We start from the raw sequence: 25,404 nt of genomic DNA, 5'->3' as shown, positions 1-25,404 counted from the left end.
ATATATGTCATCAAGAGTTTAATATATATACCAACATATGTTTAAGTTGTGAATTTTTGCAGGTAATTACTTTGGGCAGGGCTCCTATGCGAGGGAAGACTTACATCAAAACCCATAAAAGGAAAGATGGTAGCTTCCCAACTCCGGAGGTTGAGAAGAGAGTTGTATGTTGCTTACACCTTGTCTTGAATTTTTATTTGTGTATTAACTTATTAAGGATTAACACTTAGATAATGATGATCATGTGTAATGTAACATACTGGTACGGATGGAGGAGCTACTAGAAACTAACCCTGCAGAAGTGGTAGATGGGCCCGAGGGGACAATTTAGAGGGCACCGAATGGCGCATACGCCCAGGCACACGGCAATAAGCTTGAATATGCTGGTCGTGTTCAAGGGGTTAGTAGGAATATTCTACCTGTGCGCGGCAACATCCACTCCTATTATACATTGTCTCAAGCACGGTCACAAAACCCTGGAAGCTTGACAGTCTCGCATGATGAACTTGAAAGAACAATTGAAGCTGAAAGGGCGCACCACAGGGCACAGCTGGCTGTATAGAATGAGCAGGTGGATGCGATGTTGGCCCAGCAGAGGGAGCAGATTACTACGGCGGCTACCGCGCAGGTTATTGAGCAGATGGCTGCGCAGATTGCTACGCTGATGGCGGCGTATGAGGCCCGGGTTCATGTGCTTGAGGGCTCGAGACATGTGAGCTCCGAGCCAGAGGTGACTAATGTTAGGGCTCCGCACGACGCAAAGTCCCCAGCCCATGTGTTTGTGAGATCCTCAGCAGATAGCCAATCAGGTAACACTATATTCTTTTTGTTTCTCTTTTAGTAACACAATTATTTTATGAGATGACTATCATTTTAATGGCTAATAATTTTGTTTGATAAGCACACTTTGTTTGTATCTCTATGCGACACATGTATGTATATAACACAATTGCAACATAATATGTGTAGAGGATATAAAAGTAGAAGCTGAGGATGATGATCACAATGAAAGCCAACACCGGACCTCAGTTGGATAGAAGTCTCGTTTGTCAAGACATTATACCCGTCGTTCAGCAACCCCGTACGTATATATATGACATAAAATGCAATATATAATAATCGAATAGCGTATATACTTAACTCAAAATACTTAACTTTGTTGTTCTTGTTGGTTTGGTGGTGGCTGCAGGTTGGAGCTTTGCATATTTAATCTTACCATATTTGTTGAAGCTGGTTGGGTTGGCTGCCTCATTTTGTTTTAATTCAATCCATTGAATAAATTAAACATACATATAGATGTATATGTGTGTGTGTAGGTAGTGTAGATATATATATGTTGAAGTTGTTTATGCGACGTTCATTCGATTTGTTAAACCTAAATATTGTTGAGTATGATGACCTTACTTTGACGTTGCTCATCGCTTAGGACTTAATAAGATTCTATCATGTTCATTTGCTGATTAATTGTTTGTTTTATCATTTGCAGTTAGTGCGGAGAAGTCTGGCGGTCATGATGGTGTTCACTCGGATTTTGGGTATTTTTTTGAGTCATGTATTCGCGAACAACTTAACTTGTATATTTTGTATGTTTTGTTAATGTATATATGATATATTTGTTTATTAACAATGTTAATGTATAAAGATCGTTTTAATTAGTTGGTGGATTATTTGTGATAGTTGACAATTTTTTAGTTAATTAGTAGATAATTAGTAGTTATCTTTATGGATAGTATAGTTTACATGTGTAACTCGTATATCAGGTGCGAATGGAAAAATTACAAAAAATAAAAATAAAAATAAATAAAAAATCTGCCAGATTTGGTGACGTGTCAACACTATGACACATCACCACGTGGTGACATGTCAAATGTCACACGTCACCAAAAATGTGAAATGTTAATATTTAACACGTTACCCTAGTGGTAACGTGTCTAATATGTGGTGACGTGTCAAATGGACACGTTACCAAAGATTTAGTAACGTGTCCTATTAACACGTTACCTTGTGGTGATGTGTCAATTTGACACGTTACTAAATCTTTGGTAACGTGTTAAAATATGACACGTCGCCAAAGGGTGACGTGTTACCATTAACACGTTGCCAAACATGTAGTAACGTGTCAAATTCTGATATGTCACTAAATCCCCACTAATTACGTTCAACTTTTTAACCCGCCAGACACGTTACTAATGACACGTTATTAACCGTTAGTAACGTGTCAACAGCCTTGACACGTCACTAACGGTTCGTTATAAAAAAAAATTAAATTTTTGTAGTGTCAAACAAACAACGACATTTAATGCATATTTATTAATCTTTATGCTGTTTTGTTTGAGACACTACACTTTTACTTGAGAGAAGTTGCATCATATGTCTTTGCAAAATGAGTTTTAGCTCTAGGATAAAAACTAAAATAACCAATAATCCCTTCACAGGATAATACCCAGAAATTTATCTAGCTTTTGTTTGTGGGCTTAGCTAGTTCTTTCTAGTATTATCTTGCCGAAGCAAAATTGTTCTTGAAAATATCCGTTACTAACACAACACTCTCTTTGGCAGCCATTTTATTAACAGGCTAGCCACTCCTTCACATACATCTGCCATTAACCCTTCCTTAATCACTTTGGTACGTGATGTGGTATTTTTGTGACCAAAAATATCAATTATAAACATAACCACTCGCAATAGGACGAATTTTTGTAGGATACGGCTATAGAGAGGGTGTCGAACCTCAAGGATTGCAGGGGTTTTGTTATCAAATTCGAAAGATTAAAATTAACTTAATTAAAAATATATTTGATTTGATTTTCTTTAAAACTAAAGTGCATGAAAATAAAAGAGATTTAAAATAAGAGAGAGAGTGTAAGGTATTGACTTCACCTCTATCCGCACAACAATGATTAATCATAATTAATCCCAGAAATTCATTATATGCATGTTATAAATAAACAAAAAACTACCTTATTAAAGAATAAGCATAATCTATCTTCGGTTGGCACGAATCGTCCACCTAACCACTAAGATGTGGTACGACCCGTCTTCTCTAGGTATAAATTATCAAATTCTTTAACAGGATACATATAATCAATGAATAAGTGTAACCCATCTTCGGTTGGCATGGATTGTCTACCTAAATTACACTAAATTAGGGTGTAGTACAATCCGTCTTCCCTAGGCATGGCCTATCAAATCCTATTGATCATATGTCAATTAAACCCATTGTATAACCATCATTCTCATAATCACTGAAAACAATAATGATTTGAGATCACTAAAAGTAAGATACTTTTTAAGACAAGAGAAGAATGTCACAAATATTGATTTTGGAATTTAAGAACAATTGCATTTAATATGAAGAACATAAATCAATTGTAGCAATCCTCATAGTTATACAATCAACATGCATAAATTGAAAATCTAAAAATTAAATACAATCAAACCATTGTACTTGGATAGGGTTACATCAACACCCCACGAAAGGGGTTTAGCCGCTCATGATCTTCTAAGCTTCAAAGACAATTTTTTGATTTCTAGCTCTAGGAAGCGGTGTGTCTTTTTTCTCAATGCTTAGAGGCCTATTTATAGGGCTTAGGAGAGTCCTAGAAGCCCTAGTAATCCTAGAAATTTCGGAGATTTAAGTCCAAGTCCAATTAGGATAAAGAAAACCTAAGTCCAAATCGGAATAGGATTCGCCCAGAATTGCGTTCCTATCTTGCGAGGCAATTTTGGCATTGCGACACTCCGAATTAGGAAAATACTATTTCACAATGATTTGTATAAATTTTAGTTAGCTTTCCAGTGCCACTTGAATCACCTCAATCGGATATTTGAACTGAAATTTATGGCTAAAATACCGAGATGTATGCATAATCCAAACTTGAATCCAATCCGATTTTGACTCCAATTTGAGAAATTCTGAATTAATTCCTTCCTTTATTTGATTAAACTTAGCCACAATATATAGGCCCTCTGTTATGATTGGCTAAGCTTAATCATCTCAACGTGTGCTTTTAAGCCCAAAATCAATGGAATTAATTGTATCTTTATTTATAACCTGAAAACACAAAAACAAAATAAAATCAAACAAATAACAACGCTAAGGAATTAACATGTGCAAATTAAGGGGCTTGAATGTGCAACATTCGACGCTTATCACACCTCCAAACTTACATATTCCTAGTCCCTTAGCAATATAAACCAGAAAATAAACTGAAAAACAAAAAGATAAGCCTATCTTTCGTGGGATGTACGATTGCATTTAGCGTATACAACAAGCCTTTTAAACTCCTAAGAATTCCCTAGAGGACGAGTGAAGTCTTGTGAGGGTTTTCCAGGAATGATATCCACAAACATTGTCATCATTATTTCATTCAAAATGATAAAGTATCACAAAAATAATGGTTCTCATTCATTAGCAAGCTTAAAATTATAAACTTCATCTTCAAAATTCTAAGGAATTTACAAGTCAAATCACTTACAAATGGCAGATTGAGATACACAAATTTCAATTAGTGCAAAGTGAACTAACACATAATCATGAGGCTTCAAAATATTTCTAGTATGAATGAATCAACATCTCAGAATTCATTGGACTTGATATCAAATGAAACAACTAAGGCATACATTTTTATTTTTTTTTAAATTTTTTGTAGGCTTTGCAATGCTTAGCTCCTTTAAGCTTTCTAGTTGACCCATGTATCGAGTGTTAGGCCAATATCTCCCAAACCAAATGGCTTTAGGGCACTAGGTGTAAAGACACCCATAAGGACTTACTAACTCGAGTCAAAAAGGCTACAAAGCTAAGCTAGCCATTTTATTAATCAACCAAAAAATTTCACTTTTTGACGCGAACACTCACTGCTTAATGAGGCAAGAGGTCCGGTTACTCAGCAAAAAATTCAAACTGGATTTTTTTTATTTTTTTATTTATTTATTTTCTTTTCTTTGTTTTATAGCATGCCAAAGTTATTCACCCAATATGTCACCCAACAAAATTCAAGATATTGAAAACAAACATAATTGGTTTCAAAATGCATACCTCACAGACATATGCTAGTGTGCTCAAGATAGATTTAAATTGAAACAAGAAGCATCTCATGTTGCCAAAAGTAAGTAACAAGACTTAAAATTCCTAAGTCATATGATCATGTGTTCATAACTTTAAGCATATCAATGAAATTTAAACCAGAATCAAAGCTCAACCATATGCTTAAGAATGACATAACAACAAAAATGGACCGTGTTTTGTTTTTCCATACCCCCAAACTTGAATCATACATTGTCCCCAATATATGTATCGAACTAAAGAATAAGATCAAGAGTATAGGAATACCTGAATGAATAGATGTGGGCATATCATACCCCCAAACTTGAATGCAAAAACACATGTCCTAAAAATAAAGTGATACTCCAACCAAATACCAATCAAGTACACACATTGTTGTAAAAATATAAACAAAGAATGAAGCAACAATGGATAAAATAAACCTGGATGGAGATCATGTACCCTGGTGGACTGAGGAGTCAAGCGCACAGGGCCTACGCTTGATCCTATGAGGTATTTCTCAATGTAAGTCCGAGTCCCGAAGGATCTTACCTCGATCCTTCAGAAGTCCAAGCAAGCTCTTCCATCCCTTATTCTTTATGATCATGTAGCACTCCACAAGGAAGAGGATTCCTCTTAACATCCCGAAATTGCTTCTCTTAGCTAATAGGTCTTGATGCTCCCCATGGCGATGTTCAGGGTATTTGTCCTGAACTGGTTTCATGATCAACCTCTTGTCTCTATGGGAGTTCTCAAAAACTGGGGTAGCCAGGGAATTTGCCAAAAAAATTTCTACCCCAATGAAATCTACTTCAACAACCTCTGAATGAAATATGTCCCCTGTGGGGTTGTCATCAGGTGGTGGAATACTTGAAGTGAAAGGCATAGGCTCCGGTGGGTTACTCCATGATGGAACTTCAGATAGAGGATCAGGAGGTGGGTCTTCAACAGTTTCTCCAATGTCATCCAAGAAGAAACATGCACTTTGATCAGGTGCATTCTGGAAGGCATTGAAGATGTTCAATCTGATCTTCATATTCTCAAAAGAGATCTTCATTACTCCGGTTCGGCAATTGATGCATGCATTGGCTGTGGCGAGGAAAGGACGCCCAAGGATGACTGGAATCTACTTCTCTGGATTTAAGACCGGTCATGTGTCCAGAACTATAAAGTCAACTGGATAGTAGAACTTTTCCACCTTGATAATGACATCTTCCACAATCCCACGGGGTTTCTTGATCGAGCGGTCTGCCAATTGCAAGACAGTACTTGTCAGTTTCAATTCCCCTAAGCCCAGTTTTTGATATACCGAGTATGGAAGCAGATTAACACCAGCTCCTAAGTCGAGGAGAGCTCTCTCAATCTCAGTGTTTTCGATGACGCACGAAATTGTAGGCGCTCCATGGTCTTTGAACTTTTGAGGAGTGTTATGCTGAATCAGAGAGCTTACTTGCTCAGTGAGAATGACCTTCTTTGGAATGTGCTTCTGATTCTTCTTTTTTTGAGTGCATAAGTCCTTGAGAAATTTTATATAGGCTGGAATTTGCTTGATGGCATCAAGGAGTGGGATGTTGATTTGAACCTGCTTGAAGGTTTCCATCATGTCTTGTATCTTCTCTCCTTGTTTCCCGAAGTGGGAGGGTGCCTTAAGCCGCTCTAGGAATGGGACCTTAGTCTCATATGGTACCTTAGGAGTGGGGGCAGATGATGAAGATGACTCGATGCTTACTTGTTTACCCTTGTCCTGATGCAGATTCTGTGGGGCCTCAATTTGCTCATCCTTGTTTTCTTCCACATGATTGTCAACCAGACTACCACTTTGCAATGTGGTGACGGCTTGAACTTGCTCCAGATAAGGCGTGCTTTCTTCTACCATGTATAGTCCCATAGGGTTGGTCACTGGCTGACTTGGAAGCTTTCCTTCATCCCTCCTGTTGAGGGCATTGGCAAGTTGTCCTACTTGAGCTTCTAGCTTGGCAATGGATTGGGAATGTGAGTTTACTATTTCCTCTTGAGATTTGACTGTCTGCTTTATCTCGCCCGCCAACTCACTCATCATTTTTAGCATCTGATCCTCAAAATTAGAATCTAAGGGAGGTGGTGCGGCCTGATATTGCTGCTGTGGAGGCCGGTAAGTGGAATGACGTTGGTAGGGCTGCCTATTGGATTGAGCTTGATTGTGTGGCCCTGGGGCTGGGTTGCCCGAATTTGAGTTCTTCCATGAGAATTTGGATAATTTCTCCATCCAGGGTTGTAAGCATTGGAATATGGATCATTACCCGGTCTGGAGAAAGTTGCATTAACCTGCTCATTAGCAACATCAGTAAAATTTCCAGCAAGAGAGCAGTTATTTACATGATGCATAGGACTTGAACAAAATAAGCAAGATTCATGTCGTGTGTGCATGTGGGCAGTATTAGGAGCAAAATTAGCAGTCATCAAAACTTGATTTAGCTTCTTGGTGATCGCCTCAACCACTTGGTTGGCCATGTTTGGGGAATGGCCTGCTTCATACAAACTCTCTGTCTTGAGTGCTTTAGGTGCTTGTGCCCTTCGTCTGGGGGAAACCTGCTGAAGAGAATTGTTACTCAAATTTTCAAACATAGACCATGCTTCATCTTCACTTTTTAACATGAATGTTCCCCTACAAGATGCATCTACCATTTTTCTATTGGACTCGGTCAGGCCATCATAGAAACACTGCACGAGCTGCCATTTCGGGACAGCGTGGTGTGGACATGATCTAAGCAAGCTCTGCAGCCTATCCCAAGTCTCATGGAAATCTTCTCCCTCATATTGGGAGAAGGTAGTGATAGCTCTCCTAGTGTCATTGGTCATTCCTTTGGGAAAATACTTCTTAAGAAATTCTTGCTGCAATTAAGCCCAAGAAGTGATAAAGTTGGGTGTTAAGGACTGGAACCAATATTTGGCTTTTTCCTTGAGGAAGAAAGGAAAAAGACGCATCCTTAGGGCATCCTCAGTGAATCCATTCATTTTAGTGGTATCACAAATTGCTTCAAAATCACTGAGGAAGTCATAAGGATTTTCAGTGCTAAACCCTAGGAAAGAAGGTAAACCTCGTATAGTACTGGGCTTAATTTCATAATGGGTTGCCGTAATTTCTGGCAGCCAGAGACGTGTGGGAGTAGTGTATGTGGTAGGAAGATAATGATCTTGCAAAGCTACCGTCTCTCATGGTCTCAGTGGAACGCTCTTCTAGCAAACTAGGGGTCCTTTGGGATCTAATTTGTCTAAGAGTGCATTCAATTTCAAGGTCGCAAGAAATTAATGGAAAAGACAAAGAACGGCGACTGAGCATAAACAAATCAGAAAGAAAAGAAAAACTAAGCTAAAACAGAGAAGTAAAGCTCACAAACGAGCCGGCCCTTAGATGTGCTGGGATTTTGGATGCAGGCTGATGCTGGTGTGCTCGATCGCACGGCAGGGTACGCTCGATCGCAATCACCGAGAGGGCAGCTTCGGACCTATTTGCAAATTCTAAAAAAAATAAAAACAAAACATCAAACAGAATGAAAGTTAGCAGAAAAATAAATTATTAAGCTAAAATTAATCCTTAAATTTAGATAATGAAACCGTTGAGCAGTCCCCGGCAACGGCGCCAAAAATTGATGTGGTATTTTTGTGACCAAAAATATCAATTATAAAAATAACCACTCGCAATAGGACTAATCTTTGTAGGATACGGTTATAGAGAGGGTGTCGAACCTTAAGGACTGCAGGGGTTTTGTTATCAAATTCGAAAGATTAAAATTAACTTAATTAAAAAGATATTTGATTTGATTTTCTTTAAAACTAAAGTGTATGAAAATAAAAGAGATTTAAAATAAGAGAGAGAGTGTAGGGTATTGACTTCACCTCTATCCGTACAACAATGGTTAATCATAATTAATCTCAGAAATTCATTCTATGCATGTTATAAATAAACAAGAAACTACCTTATTAAAGAATAAGCATAATCTATCTTCGGTTGGCACGAATCGTCCACCTAACCACTAAGATGCGGTATGACCCGTCTTCCCTATGTATAAATTATCAAATTCTTTAACAGGATACATATAGTTAATGAATATATGTAACCCATCTTCGGTTGGGACGGATTGTCTACCTAAATTACACTAAACTAGGGTGTAGTACAATTCGTCTTCCCTAGGCATGGCCTATCAAATCCTATTGATCATATGTCAATTAAACCCATTGTATAACCATCATTCTCATAATCACATAAAACAAGAATGATTTGAGATCAATAAAAGTAAAATACTTTCTAAGACAAGAGAAGAATTTCACAAATATTGATTTCGGAATTTAAGAACAATTGCATTTAATATGAAGAACATAAATCAATTGTAGCAATCCTCATAGTTATACAATCAACATGCATAAATTGAAAATCTAGAAATTAAATACAATCAAACCACTGTGCTTGGATAGGGTTACATCAACATCCCAGGAAGGGGTTAAGCCGCTCATGATCTTCTAAGCTTCAAAGACAATTTTCTGATTTCTAGCTCTAAGAAGCGGTGTGTCTTTTTTCTCAATGCTTAGAGGCCTATTTATAGGGCTTAGGAGAGTCCTAGAAGCCCTAGTAATCCTAGAAATTTCGGAGATTTAAGTCCAAGTCCAATTAGAATAAAGAAAACCTAAGTCCAAATCGGAATAGGATTCACCCAAAATTGCCTTCCTATCTTGGGGGGCAATTTTGGCATTGCGGCGCTCTGAATTAGAAAAATGCTATTTCACTGTGATTTGTAAAAATTTGAGTTACCTTTCCAGTGCCACTTCAATCACCTCAATCGGATATTTGACCTAAAAGTTATAGCTAAAATACCAAGATATATGCAGAATCCAAATTTGAATCCAATATGATTTTGACTCCAATTTGAGAAATTCCAAATTAATCCCTTCCTTTATTTGATTAAACTTAGCCACAACATATAGGTCCTCTATTATGATTGGCTAAGTTTAATCTTCTCAAAGTGTGTTTTTAAGCCCAAAATCAATGGAATTAATTGCATATTTATTTATGACCTGAAAACACAAAAACAAAACAAAATCAAACAAATAACAACGCTAAGGAATTAACATATGCAAATTAAGGGGCTTGAATGTGCAACATTCGGCGCTTATCAAAATCAAACGAATAACAACCCTAAGAAATTAATATATGCAAATTAAAGGGCTTGAATGTGCAACATTCGGGACTTATCAGTACGCGCCAAACATTGATTTCTAGCAGGTCTCGAAGGATTTTCGGAGGTGTTTTAACTTGTTCACGATCTGGTTTGTGTGGACCCCAGTTGGATTCCTGCCCGGTCCTGATCGGGTTTCGGTGGGGTCCTGTGTGGGTCTCGGTCTAGTCTCGGAGGGTCTTAGTCCAGTCCCAACCGTGTCTCAGTCGGGTCCTGAGTGAGTCTGGGTCGGGTTCCCAAATGAGTCTCGAGCGGGTTTGGACGGGGTCCGTGCCGACGTCCCATCAACTTTCTAGTTGAGTCTATCCATTAGAAAATGAGATACTGAAACTTAAAAAGTAATTTACGATTTAAAAAAAAAAAAAAAAAAATCCAATTTTAAAAAATTAAAGAATAATTTTTGGCAAACAAAAAATATTTTTTATTAACTATTATTTTTCATCACACCAAATAATTGGTAAATATGAAAAAAAAAAAAAAAAAAAAAAACATTTTACGTATAAGTAAAATCGGGTGTCGTTTTCCAAGTCCATCAGTTTCCACAAAAACGCGGTTTTGCGAATTATTATTCCACGAGAGAAAATTGAGCGTTTGTCGCGCGCACGTTATGATATTGATTGAAATTTGAACGTATAGTCCTCCCACTCCGACTGGTCTGGTTTTCCTTTTTTTTTAAAAAAAATAAGAATAATTTGTTTTTTTTCCCCCTAAGCAGGTCTTGTTAATATTATTGAGATCAGCATTTCTTCAATCCTGGCACGTCCAAGACTAAAAGACCAATATCAAATTGTCTTTATATTAAATTGTGAACTCGATATAAATTGAATCTAAAATTAATAAATTGGGGGTTAAAGAGTCTAACTTATTTAATTAAATGAATCGTTGATTTGAACCCAACATCTAATATTTAGGGCTTGTGATTTTTAACATGACTACAAAATTCAAAATAAACTCAATACGAAATTAGAAAGTTAACATTAAAGAGTCGGACTTCTTTAATTAAATGTATAAAGTTAGAATTGACCTATATAATCTTATATAAGACATGATTCGAATTCAACACGCAAACACATATTGCCACCTGTAGTTAAAATTAACCAAAACATATACTCAAGGACCAAAAAAAAAAAAAAAAAAAAGTAACCAAAACATCTATCTAAACATTAATTGAAAATGTTTGATGATTTTTAAAATTGTTAGATTGGAATTGACCTACCCTGGCTACCCATATCCTTCATAAACAGGATAATAATATAATAATATATATACGATGTTCACCAAGGAGTGTAGCAGTAAAGGTGGAAGAAAACCTTTGGGTTGATAAAGTGGTGACACTTTTCGAATAAGTGGGTGATATCACCTGTGTGAAGATGGGCAGGGGTCCAGTTGAGCAGACCCCTTTATAATAAGATTTGTGTTGTTTGATGGCTTAGCGTCTTTTGGGGGTTGGGGGTTCTGTATACTTGTATCCTAGCCATGCGAGGCTAATGAGTATTTCTTCAAAAATGAAATAATTTTTCAAATTACAATTTCATCAAAATTTAATAATAATTAATCATAAATTTAATAATAATTTTGAAAGTCATTTCATTCTTAAAAAATTATAAAAATAACACAAAAGTAACTCATAACATCACTCGAGACTCATGCTTGAAACTTCAAACTTGAGACTACATGCCCATTGATAAGAATGGGAAAAAAAACAAAATAGGTGGACAAGAATCCAAAGAATCAGATCAATCAGAATGCATTTTTTTTTTTTTTTAATGGTGGAAGATAAAATTGTTTGATCAAACATTTTGTACAACCCTAAGCCTAAAATTCAGCGCAAAAGTTGGACTTCTGAATTTAGATTTTACGTAATTTATCATTCAAATTGTTAGCAATTCAGATAACAAATATGAAAAAACAAATTTATAGATCAACTCACTTGCCGGAATAGGTAGTGTTAAATCACCACTTATGCTCGAAAGTTTAAGTAAATAGGAATGAATAAATTTAATTATTTAATTAATATTTTTAACATTCTCCCCCACATGTGTGTTCAAATTCTCTTTTAATAGGTAAGGCCCAACATCTGAAATATTTAATTGAAATGAGAGGTGAATAACTTTGACAAGTTTAAGCAAATAAGAATGAATAAATTTAAGGCCTATTTGGGTGTGCATTTGAGGAGTCTAAAAGTGCGTTTAACATTTAAAAAGTCCGTTTGAAGAAAAAAAATATCTGTTTGGTAAAAAAATTAAAAGCGCTTTTAAGGGTCTAAAAAGTTCAAAAAGAGCCAAAACACAATTTCGCATAAGTTTAAAAATATAACTTTTGCCAAAAAAATATATTTTTTTGACTAAAAACACTATTTTTCAAATACAATCATAATTACTTAATCAATATTTTAACGAGCGAACAAGTAGATGTGGGCTGCTGAAAATTTGTACGGACAAATGTGCCTCGTGAAGGCTCTCTTTATATGCAGTAAAATTCCTAAAATTCTGTATCTAGAAAGGTTTGATTGGATAGAAATAGAATCATCACCAAAAGATAATTGGACGTAAGAGTGGGGTTGAGGACACTAGTGTTGAATGTCAGCAGTCCATTTCAGTCCTATTTGGAGTAGCCAAGACACCAAGCAAGCAACCACGCGGAAGAAGGTTTGAAAATTCTTTGGTTTACTCGATCAAACTTGAACTTTTTCTCCTAATCTCAATCGTGCAGAGCCATGAAATTGAAGGGCAAATCAGAAAGAGAGAGAGAGAATGATACAGACCCTTTTGGAAGTTGAATTGGTCAGCATTTGGATCTCCTTTCACTTCCTCAGTACTCCCTACTGCCTGATGACCAAAGACTGGTCTCCGCAGGAAAAAAAACTCGGTTTCTCAGTCAAACTTCAACTTTTTTGACCTTCCAATATCACCCTTTTCTTTTGTGTTTTTTCAATTTCCAGAGGAACTTCCTATAAATACAACTCCTTCAACTTCCCCTTCAAATGCAAAAACTTCCCCCTCTCTCTCTCTCTCTCTGCTTCCACAGCATACATCGTCACTCCTACCTACCTACCTTTTTCTTCCAGTCAACTCACTCTCGCTACTTCCATGGTTGTATCTTCTTCTTCTTCTTCACCATTACCCCTTTTGCGGCCAATTGGAAAGCTTTGGCTTCTAGACAGCAACATACTCTCAGAAATGAACTAGCAGAAGTTACAGTTTAAGACCCTTTTGACAGCATTGGAAAACATGGAGAATGGTTGGAGCTGGGAGCAGAAGACGTTGATTAGTGAGCTAATTCAGGGGATGGAGATGGCGAAACAGTTGAGGGTACAATTGAATTCAACATCTTCGTCGCCCGAGATTGCAGATATGCTTTTACAGAGGATATTAGCTTCGTATGAGAAGGCTCTGTTGATTCTGAGATGGAGTGGGTCAATGGGACAGCACCAGACAGTCGCAGGAACAGCAGCTGTGCCGGGGTCTCCGATTTCTGTCAACGGAAGTCATGGGAGCGAGGAATTTGAAAAGGGTCTCAAGGATCATCAGGACTTTAATGTCTCAAAGAAGAGGTGAGAGCTTTGAGCCTGAAGACATAATTTTTTTTATTACTGCAATGAAATTGATGCTGTTTGATAACTAATATGATTCTTGCAATATGTTTTTGAAATTGGGTTGCAGAAAGATATTGCCCAGATGGACGGACCAAGTGAGAGTGAACTCTGAGACAGGGCTTGAAGGTCCCCATGATGATGGCTACAGTTGGAGAAAATATGGTCAGAAAGACATCCTCGGAGCCAAACATCCCAGGTGATTCCTCTTTTTCCTTATCTGCTTTTTGTCTCTTGTTTATTAAAATCCTATAAAAATACTTTGTTACTATCTTTGCTTTTTGTCTTTTATTTCTGTTGTGAAAACAAAAATATTAAAAATCAATTGAAAACATAAATTACTCTTTAAATTGCAAAAGCAGATTTCATTTTGCTGTTACATCAATATACGTTTTCAAACCAAAAACAAAAAAACTCTCTAAATCACATTAACAAACATGTTATGACGTTGGTTTGATAAAACTTCTTAGAACATATTTAAAAAAAAAAAAAAAAAAGGGTTTCGAGTACTTTACAGTTGAAATTGTATGCTAATTCTTTTATTTATTTTTTGTTAAAAAGTGGAAAGCTTTTTCAAAAAAATTGTCGAACTAGACCTTGATCTTTTGCTCAAAGAAAAAAAAGTACTTGATATTTTTCTTTTCTTTTTCCTTTTCTTTTTCCTTTTGGTGGAAAAAGTAGTTGGAATTGAGTCAATTCATTCTCATCTCCACTCCCCATGACAATATCATTCCATGCTTGAGGATTTCATGATCAGAAGCATATTAGACATTTGTCTTTTATCCTGCACGGATAGCTCTAATAACTATATGTTGAATTTGCAGAAGCTATTATAGATGCACTTTTCGCATCAGTCAAAACTGCTGGGCAACAAAGCAAGTGCAAAGATCGGATGAAGACCCCAACGTATTCGAAATCACATACAGAGGAAAGCACACCTGTTCCCACGCTACCAATTTGGTCCCAGCACCACCATCACCAGAAAAGCAAGAACAAAAACACAACAACAATGACTATAATGATCATCATCAACAAGAGCAATCACTTGACTTTCTCTCAGACATTCGAAGCAGTATGAGGATTGATACTCATGAGCACTTTGATGATAAAGAGATGGCATATCCCTTCTCTTTTCCTTCAACTTCATTTGGATGCTTCAAGAGTGAAAGCAGTAGCTTTTCGCTTTCTGCACTTGACAATAATACTCTCCTGGGCAGTTTTTCTCAACCATTTTTCTCTCCGGCCACCCCGGAATCAAACTGCTTCTCAGCGCACGCATGCCAGACGAGCAACTTCAGAGCGGTTCACAACGGTCACCGTTCGGAATCTGATCTCACTGAGATATTCTCCGCCAACACTTCAGCCTCCAGTTCTCCTATTCTAGACTTGGATTTCTCACTTGATCCAGTGGAATTTGATCCAAATTTCCCATTTGACTCCCCGGCTTTTTTCTCTTAATTCCATTTAGGCCCTAAATAAGAATAAAAGCAGCATGTAGGATGCAATCTGATTAGACCTGTTGAGCCTAGCTTGTGATAGAAGAGATGTTTAGAGAATGTATAAGATCCTCCTTTAATTTTTGCTGTAAGATAGATATTAATGATAAGAGTTAACAATTTGTCCAATTTCTTTCATGCTGTGGGTCTAATTGCTAGGGTTTTTATATACCAATGAATTTTATCCTAAGTTATCAAGCAATCCATCCCATTCTGGCATGCTCCATAGCTTTTGCAAGAAAGCATAGATAGCAGTCATCAAATGGGGATCAGGGTTTACATAGATGTCTCTGGTTTTATTTTTCAAAACCAAATTATTACAGAGAAGCAACTTGTTCAACAATGTACTCTGAAACTGTATATATCATTCTAATTTTGCATAAGCACTTTGTAAGTAACTTGATTCATAATCCAATGGAATACTACTACAATTGCTTTAAGGAAGAACCTCCAAACTGGGTTGGCAGAAATAAACCAGTCTGTTAAACTGATGTCTGTCCTTAACGCAACCTACTTGATGTGCTCAACGGCAAAACGGAACACATTCTTCAACTGTACATCTAGTTGAGGGGACAACTCTCAAGCACAAGCAAAAGCAGAGCAGCATAAATATCTTGAATATATTCCAGACTGAAGGCAGAACAAGAAGAGAACCCACAAATTTGCCAGATACAGCAGATTATGTAGCGCTTCAACAAGGTAATGAGAAAAATAACAAACTTCCCTCCTGTAATTAGATGGAATGCGCTCTTCTCTTTCATTTCACATTTCGAGCTCTCCTAAGGGCTTCTCTCAGCCCCATCACAATAAATATGTTGGTTAGAGTAAGAAGCGACTCAGCTCCACCATGTAACCAATCCACATTAGACAAGGAAGTACCATAATGCACCTTTGCTGTTTTCACCATAGAAACAGAGTTAAGCAGTTAGGCGTTTATATGTAAACCTGATGGCTGAGATATCTTGCTCAATAGTGAGAGAAGTTACCATAAATTCCAGCAGGGACTGCTCAATGGACAGGGGCAGGAAGGACCAAAATGAAGGAAATTAGTAGAGTTGAAACAAAGCTGTTGACAGTAATGAGCAAGTGACCACAGCAGAGCAAGGTATTTAATTATTCCATTAGCCAAAATGACATAAAGATATTTGACTATGATTTAATGAAAATTCATATATAGGCCAATACGAAGTATGAGGGCTTGGTGGCAAAATACAACATCATCAATATGTGGAACTGGAGATGCTGGCCATGACCCCCCATAATCTATCACATTTTATGGCCCTTTGAGCGCAGATTGTATAATTGATAGGGTCATTTGGCTATATCAAAACATGAGACACAAAAAGCACCTGCATTTATAAAAGAGGAGTTCGAGGAATTTGAACAAAAGTGACCAATCTTGGCACTCGAAAAACTTCAAACAATGACACAAGTTTCCCCATTTCCCGAACAACTTAACGTGTATGCCTTTTTTCAACTTGTGTACAAGTATGAGGCTCTCAATATCGCAAGAGATATTAGATATATCTTGAAGCTATGCAAATACTGTCACTGTTATCCAAGCAGATAGACATAAACAAAAATTTAGACTAGAGAAATACTCAAGCTCATGCCTTCAATAAAGTGAAATTCATTGTTCTCTCATGAACCTTCTGATGGCTTATAGTTTCCTCAATGTTGAAAAAGTCCAACCAATTTCTCATTTAATTTTTATGCCCGTTTCTCCAGAGCAATTGCTATATATCACCACCAACCCGCATGAGAAATGAAGAACGCTGAATTGATACAAGGAGCAAAAGCTTCTCCCAGAATCACCTAACAAATGCTAAATCCACAGTTTTACATATTGCAACATAAACTATCCCATCAAAAATTAAACTTCAACTCGGAATCATACTAACCCTCTAAGAAGCAACCCAACAGTAACATAAAAAGCAATGTATAGAGGCGATAAGTATGAGAAACTCACTGGTAGCACCAACAAAGGCGAGCAAGAAGTAGAACCCAAAAAGGGTGAGCTTTGGAGCAGACTTGGATTTGGTGATGAAGTACAAGAAACCAAGGTAGGGAAACAAAGAAAAAGCAAAAAGCTGTGAAGCTATGCTCTGTGAATCGATGCTGGGTGACCATGGATCAACTGGGAGCAATGCCCTGCAAACAACAATCCTTCCCCTTCTCTTCACAAGCCTTCTCTCTCTGTAACACTTGGATTCCCTGCTTTCTCTACATGGGTTCTTGAGGGGGTTTTGCAAGAAACGAGAAAAACCCAGAAAAGTTGAAGGGACTAAAATGGTGGGAGTGTTGCCAAGAGATTGAAAAACAGGATTTTTAATCATCATTGAGCAATAAAGTTGTAGCATTTTTTCTTGAGCCAAGATAAAGCATCGGAAAAGATTGGTGCAGTACAGTGACTATGTCTTAGAACTGTAGAAGAAATGAGGTGTGGCTGTGGATTAGAGAGGATGGGCCTGTTATCATTAAAGTCAAAGAGTTCAGCTGATCGAGACCGTCCAATTCGCATACATTCTTGGGAGGAACCAGGGGCGCTGGTTGGCCATCCTGATAAGGGCCTGGACTTTCCGGCAGTGATGTCTAGTCCATATTGGGATATTGTAATTTTTTTGGAAATTCTCTAAATTTAACTTTGGAAATGTAATTTTTTTTATTTAACTAGCTACTTTCTAAAACTACTAAATATCAAATTTTTTAATTTTTTTTTATTAAATTTAAGATGAATGATAGAAATACAACTTTGGCCCAACTTTTCTCTTATGTAGTCATTTTTTTTAAGGGTTAAATACTAAATTAGTCCATGGGGTTTCACAACTTTATTTTTTTCTCGTTGGGCTTTCATTTTTATCACAGGAGGTCCATGTGATTTTGATAATAGACTAAGTTAGTCCTCCGTCAGTTGACTGTTAGCTAACTTAACGAAATTCAATCACATGTTAACACGTGGCACTTTATTTTTTTTTAATTAAAAAAAAATGTATTTTCTAAATAAAAAAAAAAAAAAAAAAAAAAAAGATTGAGGGTGGCCAGATCTGGCCGAATGGGGTGGCCGAGCCACCCCCTGGGCACCAATGGAGCCACCCCCTTGGAGCCCAAGGGGGTGGCCGAAACCACCCCCAGTACCCACTGGGGGTGGCTCGGCCACCCCCATAGAGCCTTGGGGGTGGCCGAAACCACCCCCAATGGTGGTTGGGGGTGGTTTCGGCCACCCCCTAAGCTCCATGGGGGTGGCCGAGCCACCCCTGATACCCACTGGGGGTGGTTTCGGCCACCCCCAAGGCTCAGCCACCCCCAAATGGCCGAGCCACCCCCAATCTTTTTTCTTTTTTTTTTTTAGAAAATACTTTTTTTTTTTGTAATTTAAAAAAAAATAAAAATTTAAGTAGGTGCCACATGTCAACATGTGATTGGTCGACGTGAAATTTCATTAAGTCAACTAACAGTCAATTGACGGAGGACTAACTTGGTCTATTATCAAAACTACAGGGACCTCCTGTGATAAAAATAAAACCTCAAGGGGAAAAAAATAAAGTTGGAAAACCCCAGGGGGGTTTGGAGTATTTAACCATTTTTTTAAAACAAAATAAAAAACTAAAAAATCTAAAGTAATAACATCTTATGTTGTCCTTTTTTTATTCGGTATTTTTTTTTTTTTTTTTTTAAAAAAAAAAAAAAAAGTCTTTTTCTTCTTAATAATGTCCATACTTTTTATTTTTGTTTTGTTTTTAAAAAAAATGACCACATACAAGAAAAATTGGGCCAAAATTATATCTCTAAGTTGTATCTCTATCATTTCTCTAAAATTAAATATTATTTTTTATTAATAAATGTAACTGCCATTAATTTACTCACTTTAGCGCCCACATATACGGAACATGATCCTCTCCATTTCAAATGAACTAGATAATATATAGTTATTTTTGTCTTTTCATTTTTGGGATAAAAATACGCATTCACTATAACTAACTGGATATTATCTAGTTGATTTGAAATTAAGAGGGTCCTAATTCCAACTAGAATTACTTTTGGTGCCCAACTACAACATTAATTCAAGAGATTTCATAAATGAATACATTTATTAGTTAAATTGATAGGCATCAGTTAAACTAAATGCATTCAAGCTTAACACACACAGAAGAAAATTGAGCATGTAGCAAAGGAATAGAGTCCAAGTTTTTTTTCCTTCTCTCTGAGTCTCTCTCTGAAACTTAGAGGTGAAGCCGCCATCCTTTCCCAATTTTGACCTTGGGAGAAGAGCTTGTTAGCGTCGTGTATTCCCTGGAACTGGTGGCCTTTACTGGAACCATGATTAACACGACGGAGGACCTTACCAAACAGTTGGGGAAGTTCAACCTGCTGGATGAGGAGTGCATGGGGGTGGACTTTGACGAGAAGATCACTGAACCTCTGGTGTCTCGTGGATCCGCCTGCTTAGTGGGAAAACTTTCGGCTGATAGATATGTGGGCAGGGATATCATTAAGACAAAGATGATCCGAGCCTAGTCTCCTTCAAGAATCTGGGGTCAAATATGTTTCTCATTGAGTTTGGGAATTTTTGGGACAAAGATAGGGTGCTGGAGGGACGTCCGTGGATGTTCGATGGAGACTTATTTTATGTGGCGGATTTTGACGGTTTGACTCCACCAAATCAACTGGAGTTTGAAAAAGCTACTTTTTGGGACTGGATGTTCAACCTCCCCCTAGCTTGCATGGGTAAGGAGATTGGGCACCGGATTGGATCAACGGTCAGAGAGGTTGTGGAGGTGGACATTACAAACGATGGAGTTGGATGGGGAGAGTTCTTAAAGGTTAAGATCCGGTGGACTTATCAAAATCCTTATCGAGGAGTAGGTGATGAGTGCCAAATGTCGCATATTTGAGCCCCTTAACTTGTATTTCTTAAAACCTTATCTTTGTTATTTTCTAATGTTTTTGGTTAGTTTTGATGTTTTAATGTTTTGCAGGTCATTGAGAGAAAACTGTGGTCTTTGATGTGGAAATGTGCGAAGAAATTGAAGAAGTGAAGAAGAAGCATTCTCTAGAAGTGCGCTCGAGCGCAAGGAGACTGCGATCGAGTGCACTCGCGCAATCACCCGGACGCGCAACGCCCAATTGCTTGCTGCACTGCAGTAGCCTTGAAGACCCGAGTGCACTCGAGCGCACCCTGAGTGTGATCAAGCACACTTACGCTGACCTGACAACGCCGAAACCCTAGACTTTTATTATTTATAACATATTTTTCTACTGTAAACACACGTTGGGGGGCACTATTTAGAGCCTATTTTCGACCTAGAATTGTTCTTGAGCTTTCCAGACGTTTTCATTTGTAAGTTTTATGTTTGTTACGATTTTTGTTGTGCAAATTTATTTAACTCGCAAATGCATGAATCGATTGTAATTTAATGGATTGCAAGTGCGAGGTCGATCCCACAGATAATTATATTTTTTTTGAAAAAGTAATTTAAATCTAAACTAATTAAATCATAACCTAGTTCCAAAAGGATTTTGATTTTTGATTTTTGAAATTAAAAGACAAACATAAACTAATTAAAATAAACTAAGAGATAAAATACTAAGGTTTGAGAATTCACACTCATCGAATCATAACAACATACTTCCATGTTTATCAATATTAATCTGAAGTTCTCATAATTAAAATCTTAGACATGTTTTACTATGCTTCAACAGTTAATCAAAATCATCCCATGTATTCATTCATTGCACAAATCACAAAATGAATCCAATATCAATTAAATCATCAGATGTATCTGTAAATCACAGAAGATATCCAATCTTAATTGAAACACCAAATGTATCCGTAGAATAAATCACAAGGCATATCCAATTATTTAGGCAAATAAAATCAAGCAATCAATTATATGAAATTATCTTAAATCATCAAGTGTATCATTGAATCACAAAAGCTATCCAAGAATCACTCCACACATTGAAAATAAGTAAAACAATTGAAATATTAAGCCCAATCAAATCAGATATATAAAGACTTACATGAAAGTATTGATATTCTTCATTGGTGAGGCTTCATCCCCAACATTAGTTGGAAATTTAGCTCCACATAAAAATAAAATATAAACCTAAACCTAAACCTAAACCTAAAGAAAAACTAAACAAAAGAATTTTGCTCTCTAGGATTGTGTTTTTCTTTTCTTGAATGCAAAAAAGTCTATTTATAGGCTTAGGAAAGTCCTAAAAACCTTATTAAACATAGATAATTCGGAGGTTTGTCTCCAGTCAAAATAGAAGTCTGAAATCGGAATAGGATTCATCCAGATTTGTATCCTTTAATTTCGGGGCAAATGTTGGCATAGAAACAGTCCGAATTAGGAAAATCTTATTTCACAACAAATTGTATTATTTTGAGTTAGCTTTCCAGTGCTGCTTGAATCACTTTAATCCGATACTTGAGTAAAAAGTTACGATCACAATACTGAGATATATACAGAATCTGAATTTGAATCCGATCCGAAATCTTATCCAATCTGATCTTTTATCCAATTTAATTTGATTTAACCTTTTTCTTGGATTTGGTTAAACTTAACCACATCATCTAGGTCAACTCAAAGTATGCATTCTTTCAAACTTTGTATTTTTCCCTTTAAAGCTGTAATTTTTCTTTAACGACCTACAAAATACTAAAAACACAAAACTAACACAAAACATTAAATAACGACACAACTAAAGGATTAACTAATGTAAATAAAAGGGTCCAAATATGCAATATTTGGCACTTATGAAATACCCCCAAACTTATATTTTGCTAGTCCCTTAGCAAAACAAAACGACAAAATAAAATGAAAGCAAGAAACATAAATACTCTTTCGTGGGAGAGACGATTACATTTAGCATATGCAACAAGCCTTTTAAACCTCTAGGCATCCCTAATGAATGAGTGAAGTCTCGTGAGGACTTAACAGGAATGATACCCACAAACAGTGTGCACTATGTTGTTAACAAGAAAGAAGTTTCACATAAACCATGATTCTTATTTATGAACAAGCTTAAAAAGACAAACACCTTCATCACTGTCAAAAGGAAATCTAGAATCAAATCACTCAAAAATGGACAATTTAGACCTCATATGTTCTGAAATGTGTAAAGTGTAATTAGCATACAATCATGAAACTTTTAGCTTAAACTCATGACAAGTTCCATAAAATTTGTAAGAATCCCTATCAAATGAAACAACCAAGGCAAGATATGCATTTTTTTTTTTTTTTTTACCTTTTTTTACAGGCTCTACAATGTCTAACTCCCTTAAGCTTTCTACTTGACCCATGTAACAAGTGTTAGGCCAATGACTACCAAGCCATGTGGCTTTAGGGCACTAGATGTAGAACATCCCTAAGGGCTTATTAACTTAAGCAAAAAAGGCTACGAAGTCAGATTAGCTATATCATAAATCAACACTGTACTTCACACATTTTGACGCGAACACTCAATGCTTAATGAGGCAAGAGGTCTGGTTACTCAGTGAAAAACTCAACATGATCTTTCTTTTATTTTTCCTTCTCTTATTTATTTATTTATTATTTTTTTTTTTTTATATCTTGCAAGCCAATTATTCATCAATAGGTCATCCAACAAATCTAAAAGAGAACAAGCTTAAGCTCAAACATCAAACCTCATAGAAAATATGCTAATGTGCTCATAAACATTTATCTCAAAACAACTAAAATCTCTTTTACCCAAAAATAAGTCAAAGGACTCAGACTTCAAATGACATAATGATGTGTTCAACTCTTTAAGCAAGCTAATGAAATGCAAATTACAGTTACAGTTTAACTCAAACTTGACAACAACATAGCACAATTTTTTTTTTTTTTTTTTTTTTCAATTTTTTTTAACACAAAATGACAAATAAAAATAAACAAGTAAAAAAATAAATAAATAGACAAAGTGTTTTCCATACCCCAAAACTTAAATTACACATTGATCTCAATATGTAGTATAGAAATACATTACCGGAAGTAAGGAAATCTGAGTGTGAACAAGGCTAGGGCGTCCCCCAAACTTTAAACACCAAAACACCTGTCAACAAAAACTAACAGCAATATTTTTTCACAGAAACAAAACATCAAAAGATTAATTGCTGTTAGAAACAAAAACAAATAAAAAGAAATGCAATATAATGAAAAGGAAAGAAAGAATTTGTGGAGTGAAGTGCAGAAAATAAACTGGAGGAGAAAACTTTACAGCGCTTTCCCTTATCATGCGGATGTTCAACCAATCCCTTCCACCCCTTCTTCTTCAAAACTTCATACCCCTCTCGAAGGATGTTTCGCCATCTTATGTAGAATTTCTTGCTTCGAAGAATCTTCTTAGGAAAGTGGTTCTTAGATTTGTGTGCTTGTGTGCACAAATCCTTGAGTATCTTGACATAAGATGGCTCTTTGAGACATTCAGGCAATGAAGCTTTGGGCTCTTGATGTGTCTCAAGAGGGATAGTGACGCAAGCAGGAGCTTCAGTACTCACTTCCATGTCATTGGGCAAATTAGGATCTGTTAGAAGCTCACTATTCTCATGGTGCTCAACTTGCTCAGGGTGCTCAACTTGCTCATCTTTCTCTTCCTCCTCTTTGTTATCCACAAATTCCTCACTCTCAAGTGTGATGGTAACTTGGGCATGCTCATGATAAGAATTTTCAGAATCATCCTCATCAATCATATAATGCCTTTCAGCCATCAGCTGACTTTGAAGCTCTTCTTCCTCTATTCTGTTGAAGTCAGCAACTAGATGACCCATCTTTCCTTCTATCTTGGTCATGGCCTGCTTAAATTCTTGTATGTCTCTGCCATTAGCCATGTTGGAATTCCTCAGCTCCTGTACAGCTTGATTGGTAAAACCTTTTAGCTCTTGTATAGCTTGGGAGTTGGACTGGTCGACTTTTTCTATTAATGTTTTCATCATGTATTCCAGTGATGATTGTAGTGCAGGCTGTGGCATTTGAGTGGTAGACTGATAAATAGGAGGTTGAGCTTGATTATCGAACTGTGGATATTCTGAATGGTGCAATTCATCAAATTGGTGAGCATAGCTTGAGCTGATCCTAAGAAATCAGATTGGTTGCTCCAATCCTGGTTATAACAATTGAAATTTGAATCAAACTTCGGGCTAGAGAAACTGGTGTTCATTTGTTTTTACGAAAGGTTAGATCTAGCTACTCTGATTTGGTCTAATTTGTCCCTTAAGTCATCGAGCTCAGGTCGCAGATCTGGACAATTGTTTTCCTCATGATAAGGATTGAAACAATATGAACATGGTTTATGTGGGTAAAAATTTTGAGGGTAGTTGGTAGGAGCTGGTGTCCTATAACTAGGAGAGGCATTAAAATCATTAAAATGAAAATTCATGCTTTCCCCTCACTTTTTAGCATGCAAATATCCCACATAAAACATTAACCATTTTTATTTTTTATTTAAAAAAAAAAAGACTAACTGACTAAAAAAATAAAACTAAAATTTAAAACTCACAAAAAGGACCAAAAATAAATTTTTGGCAAAAATCTACGGAACTGTTGCAGTTGCTGCCTTTGCTGTAGGGCTGTGATCGATTGCACTAGCAGAGTTGTACGGAAGGTGCTGCGGCAAAACTGTAAAACAAGCCAAAACAAAACAAAAAAAACAACAAGAAAAATCTTTTTTTTTTTTTTAATTTTTTATTAGTAACACGAATAAAACAAACAAATTGCAGAAAAATAAAATCCTAATTATAACTAGTAGAAGAATAAAACTAATATAAACATAAATTGGTTTCAAAAATTGAACAATTCCCCGGCAACGGCGCCAAAAACTTGTTGTGCAAATTTATTTAATTCGCAAGTGCATGAATCGATTGTAATTTAATGGATTGCAAGTGCGAGGTCGATCCCACAGAGAATTGTATTTTTTTGAAAAAACAATTTAAATCTAAACTAATTAAATCATAACCTAATTCCAAAAGGGTTTGAATTTTGATTTTTGAAATTAAAAGACAAACATAAACTAATTAAAATAAACTAAGAGATAAAATACTAAGGTTTGAGAATTCAC

At 36.4% G+C, this 25,404-nt stretch overlaps 2 protein-coding genes and 1 long non-coding RNA gene across 3 annotated transcripts; 2 read left to right on the top strand and 1 right to left on the bottom strand.

The window, feature by feature from the left end:
* Positions 1-225: 225 nt before the first annotated feature.
* On the top strand, positions 226-1,112 carry LOC148586835 (uncharacterized). Its single transcript, XR_015911642.1, has 2 exons — positions 226-809; positions 970-1,112. It is a non-coding gene; the product is annotated as an uncharacterized LOC148586835 (long non-coding RNA).
* A 12,145-nt stretch (positions 1,113-13,257) lies between these two features.
* LOC132175660 (putative WRKY transcription factor 53) lies at positions 13,258-15,472 on the top strand. Its single transcript, XM_059587675.2, has 3 exons — positions 13,258-13,807; positions 13,917-14,045; positions 14,671-15,472. The coding sequence occupies exons 1-3, from the start codon at positions 13,485-13,487 to the stop codon at positions 15,302-15,304; spliced, it is 1,086 nt and encodes a 361-aa protein (XP_059443658.2). The 5' UTR covers positions 13,258-13,484; the 3' UTR covers positions 15,305-15,472.
* Positions 15,473-15,617: 145 nt separating this feature from the next.
* Positions 15,618-17,776, bottom strand: LOC132175360 (1-acyl-sn-glycerol-3-phosphate acyltransferase). Its single transcript, XM_059587289.2, has 3 exons — positions 17,312-17,776; positions 16,329-16,346; positions 15,618-16,236 (listed from the first exon to the last, which is right to left on the bottom strand). The coding sequence occupies exons 1-3, from the start codon at positions 17,700-17,702 to the stop codon at positions 16,100-16,102; spliced, it is 546 nt and encodes a 181-aa protein (XP_059443272.2). The 5' UTR covers positions 17,703-17,776; the 3' UTR covers positions 15,618-16,099.
* Between the last annotated feature and the right edge of the window lie 7,628 nt (positions 17,777-25,404).

Source organism: Corylus avellana, chromosome 3 (genome assembly GCF_965113065.1).
Source record: "Corylus avellana chromosome 3, dhCorAvel1.hap1.2, whole genome shotgun sequence".
Taxonomy (NCBI): domain Eukaryota; kingdom Viridiplantae; phylum Streptophyta; class Magnoliopsida; order Fagales; family Betulaceae; genus Corylus; species Corylus avellana.
Note: the sequence above shows the minus strand (reverse complement) of the source record. Positions and strands in the feature narration are given on the sequence as shown.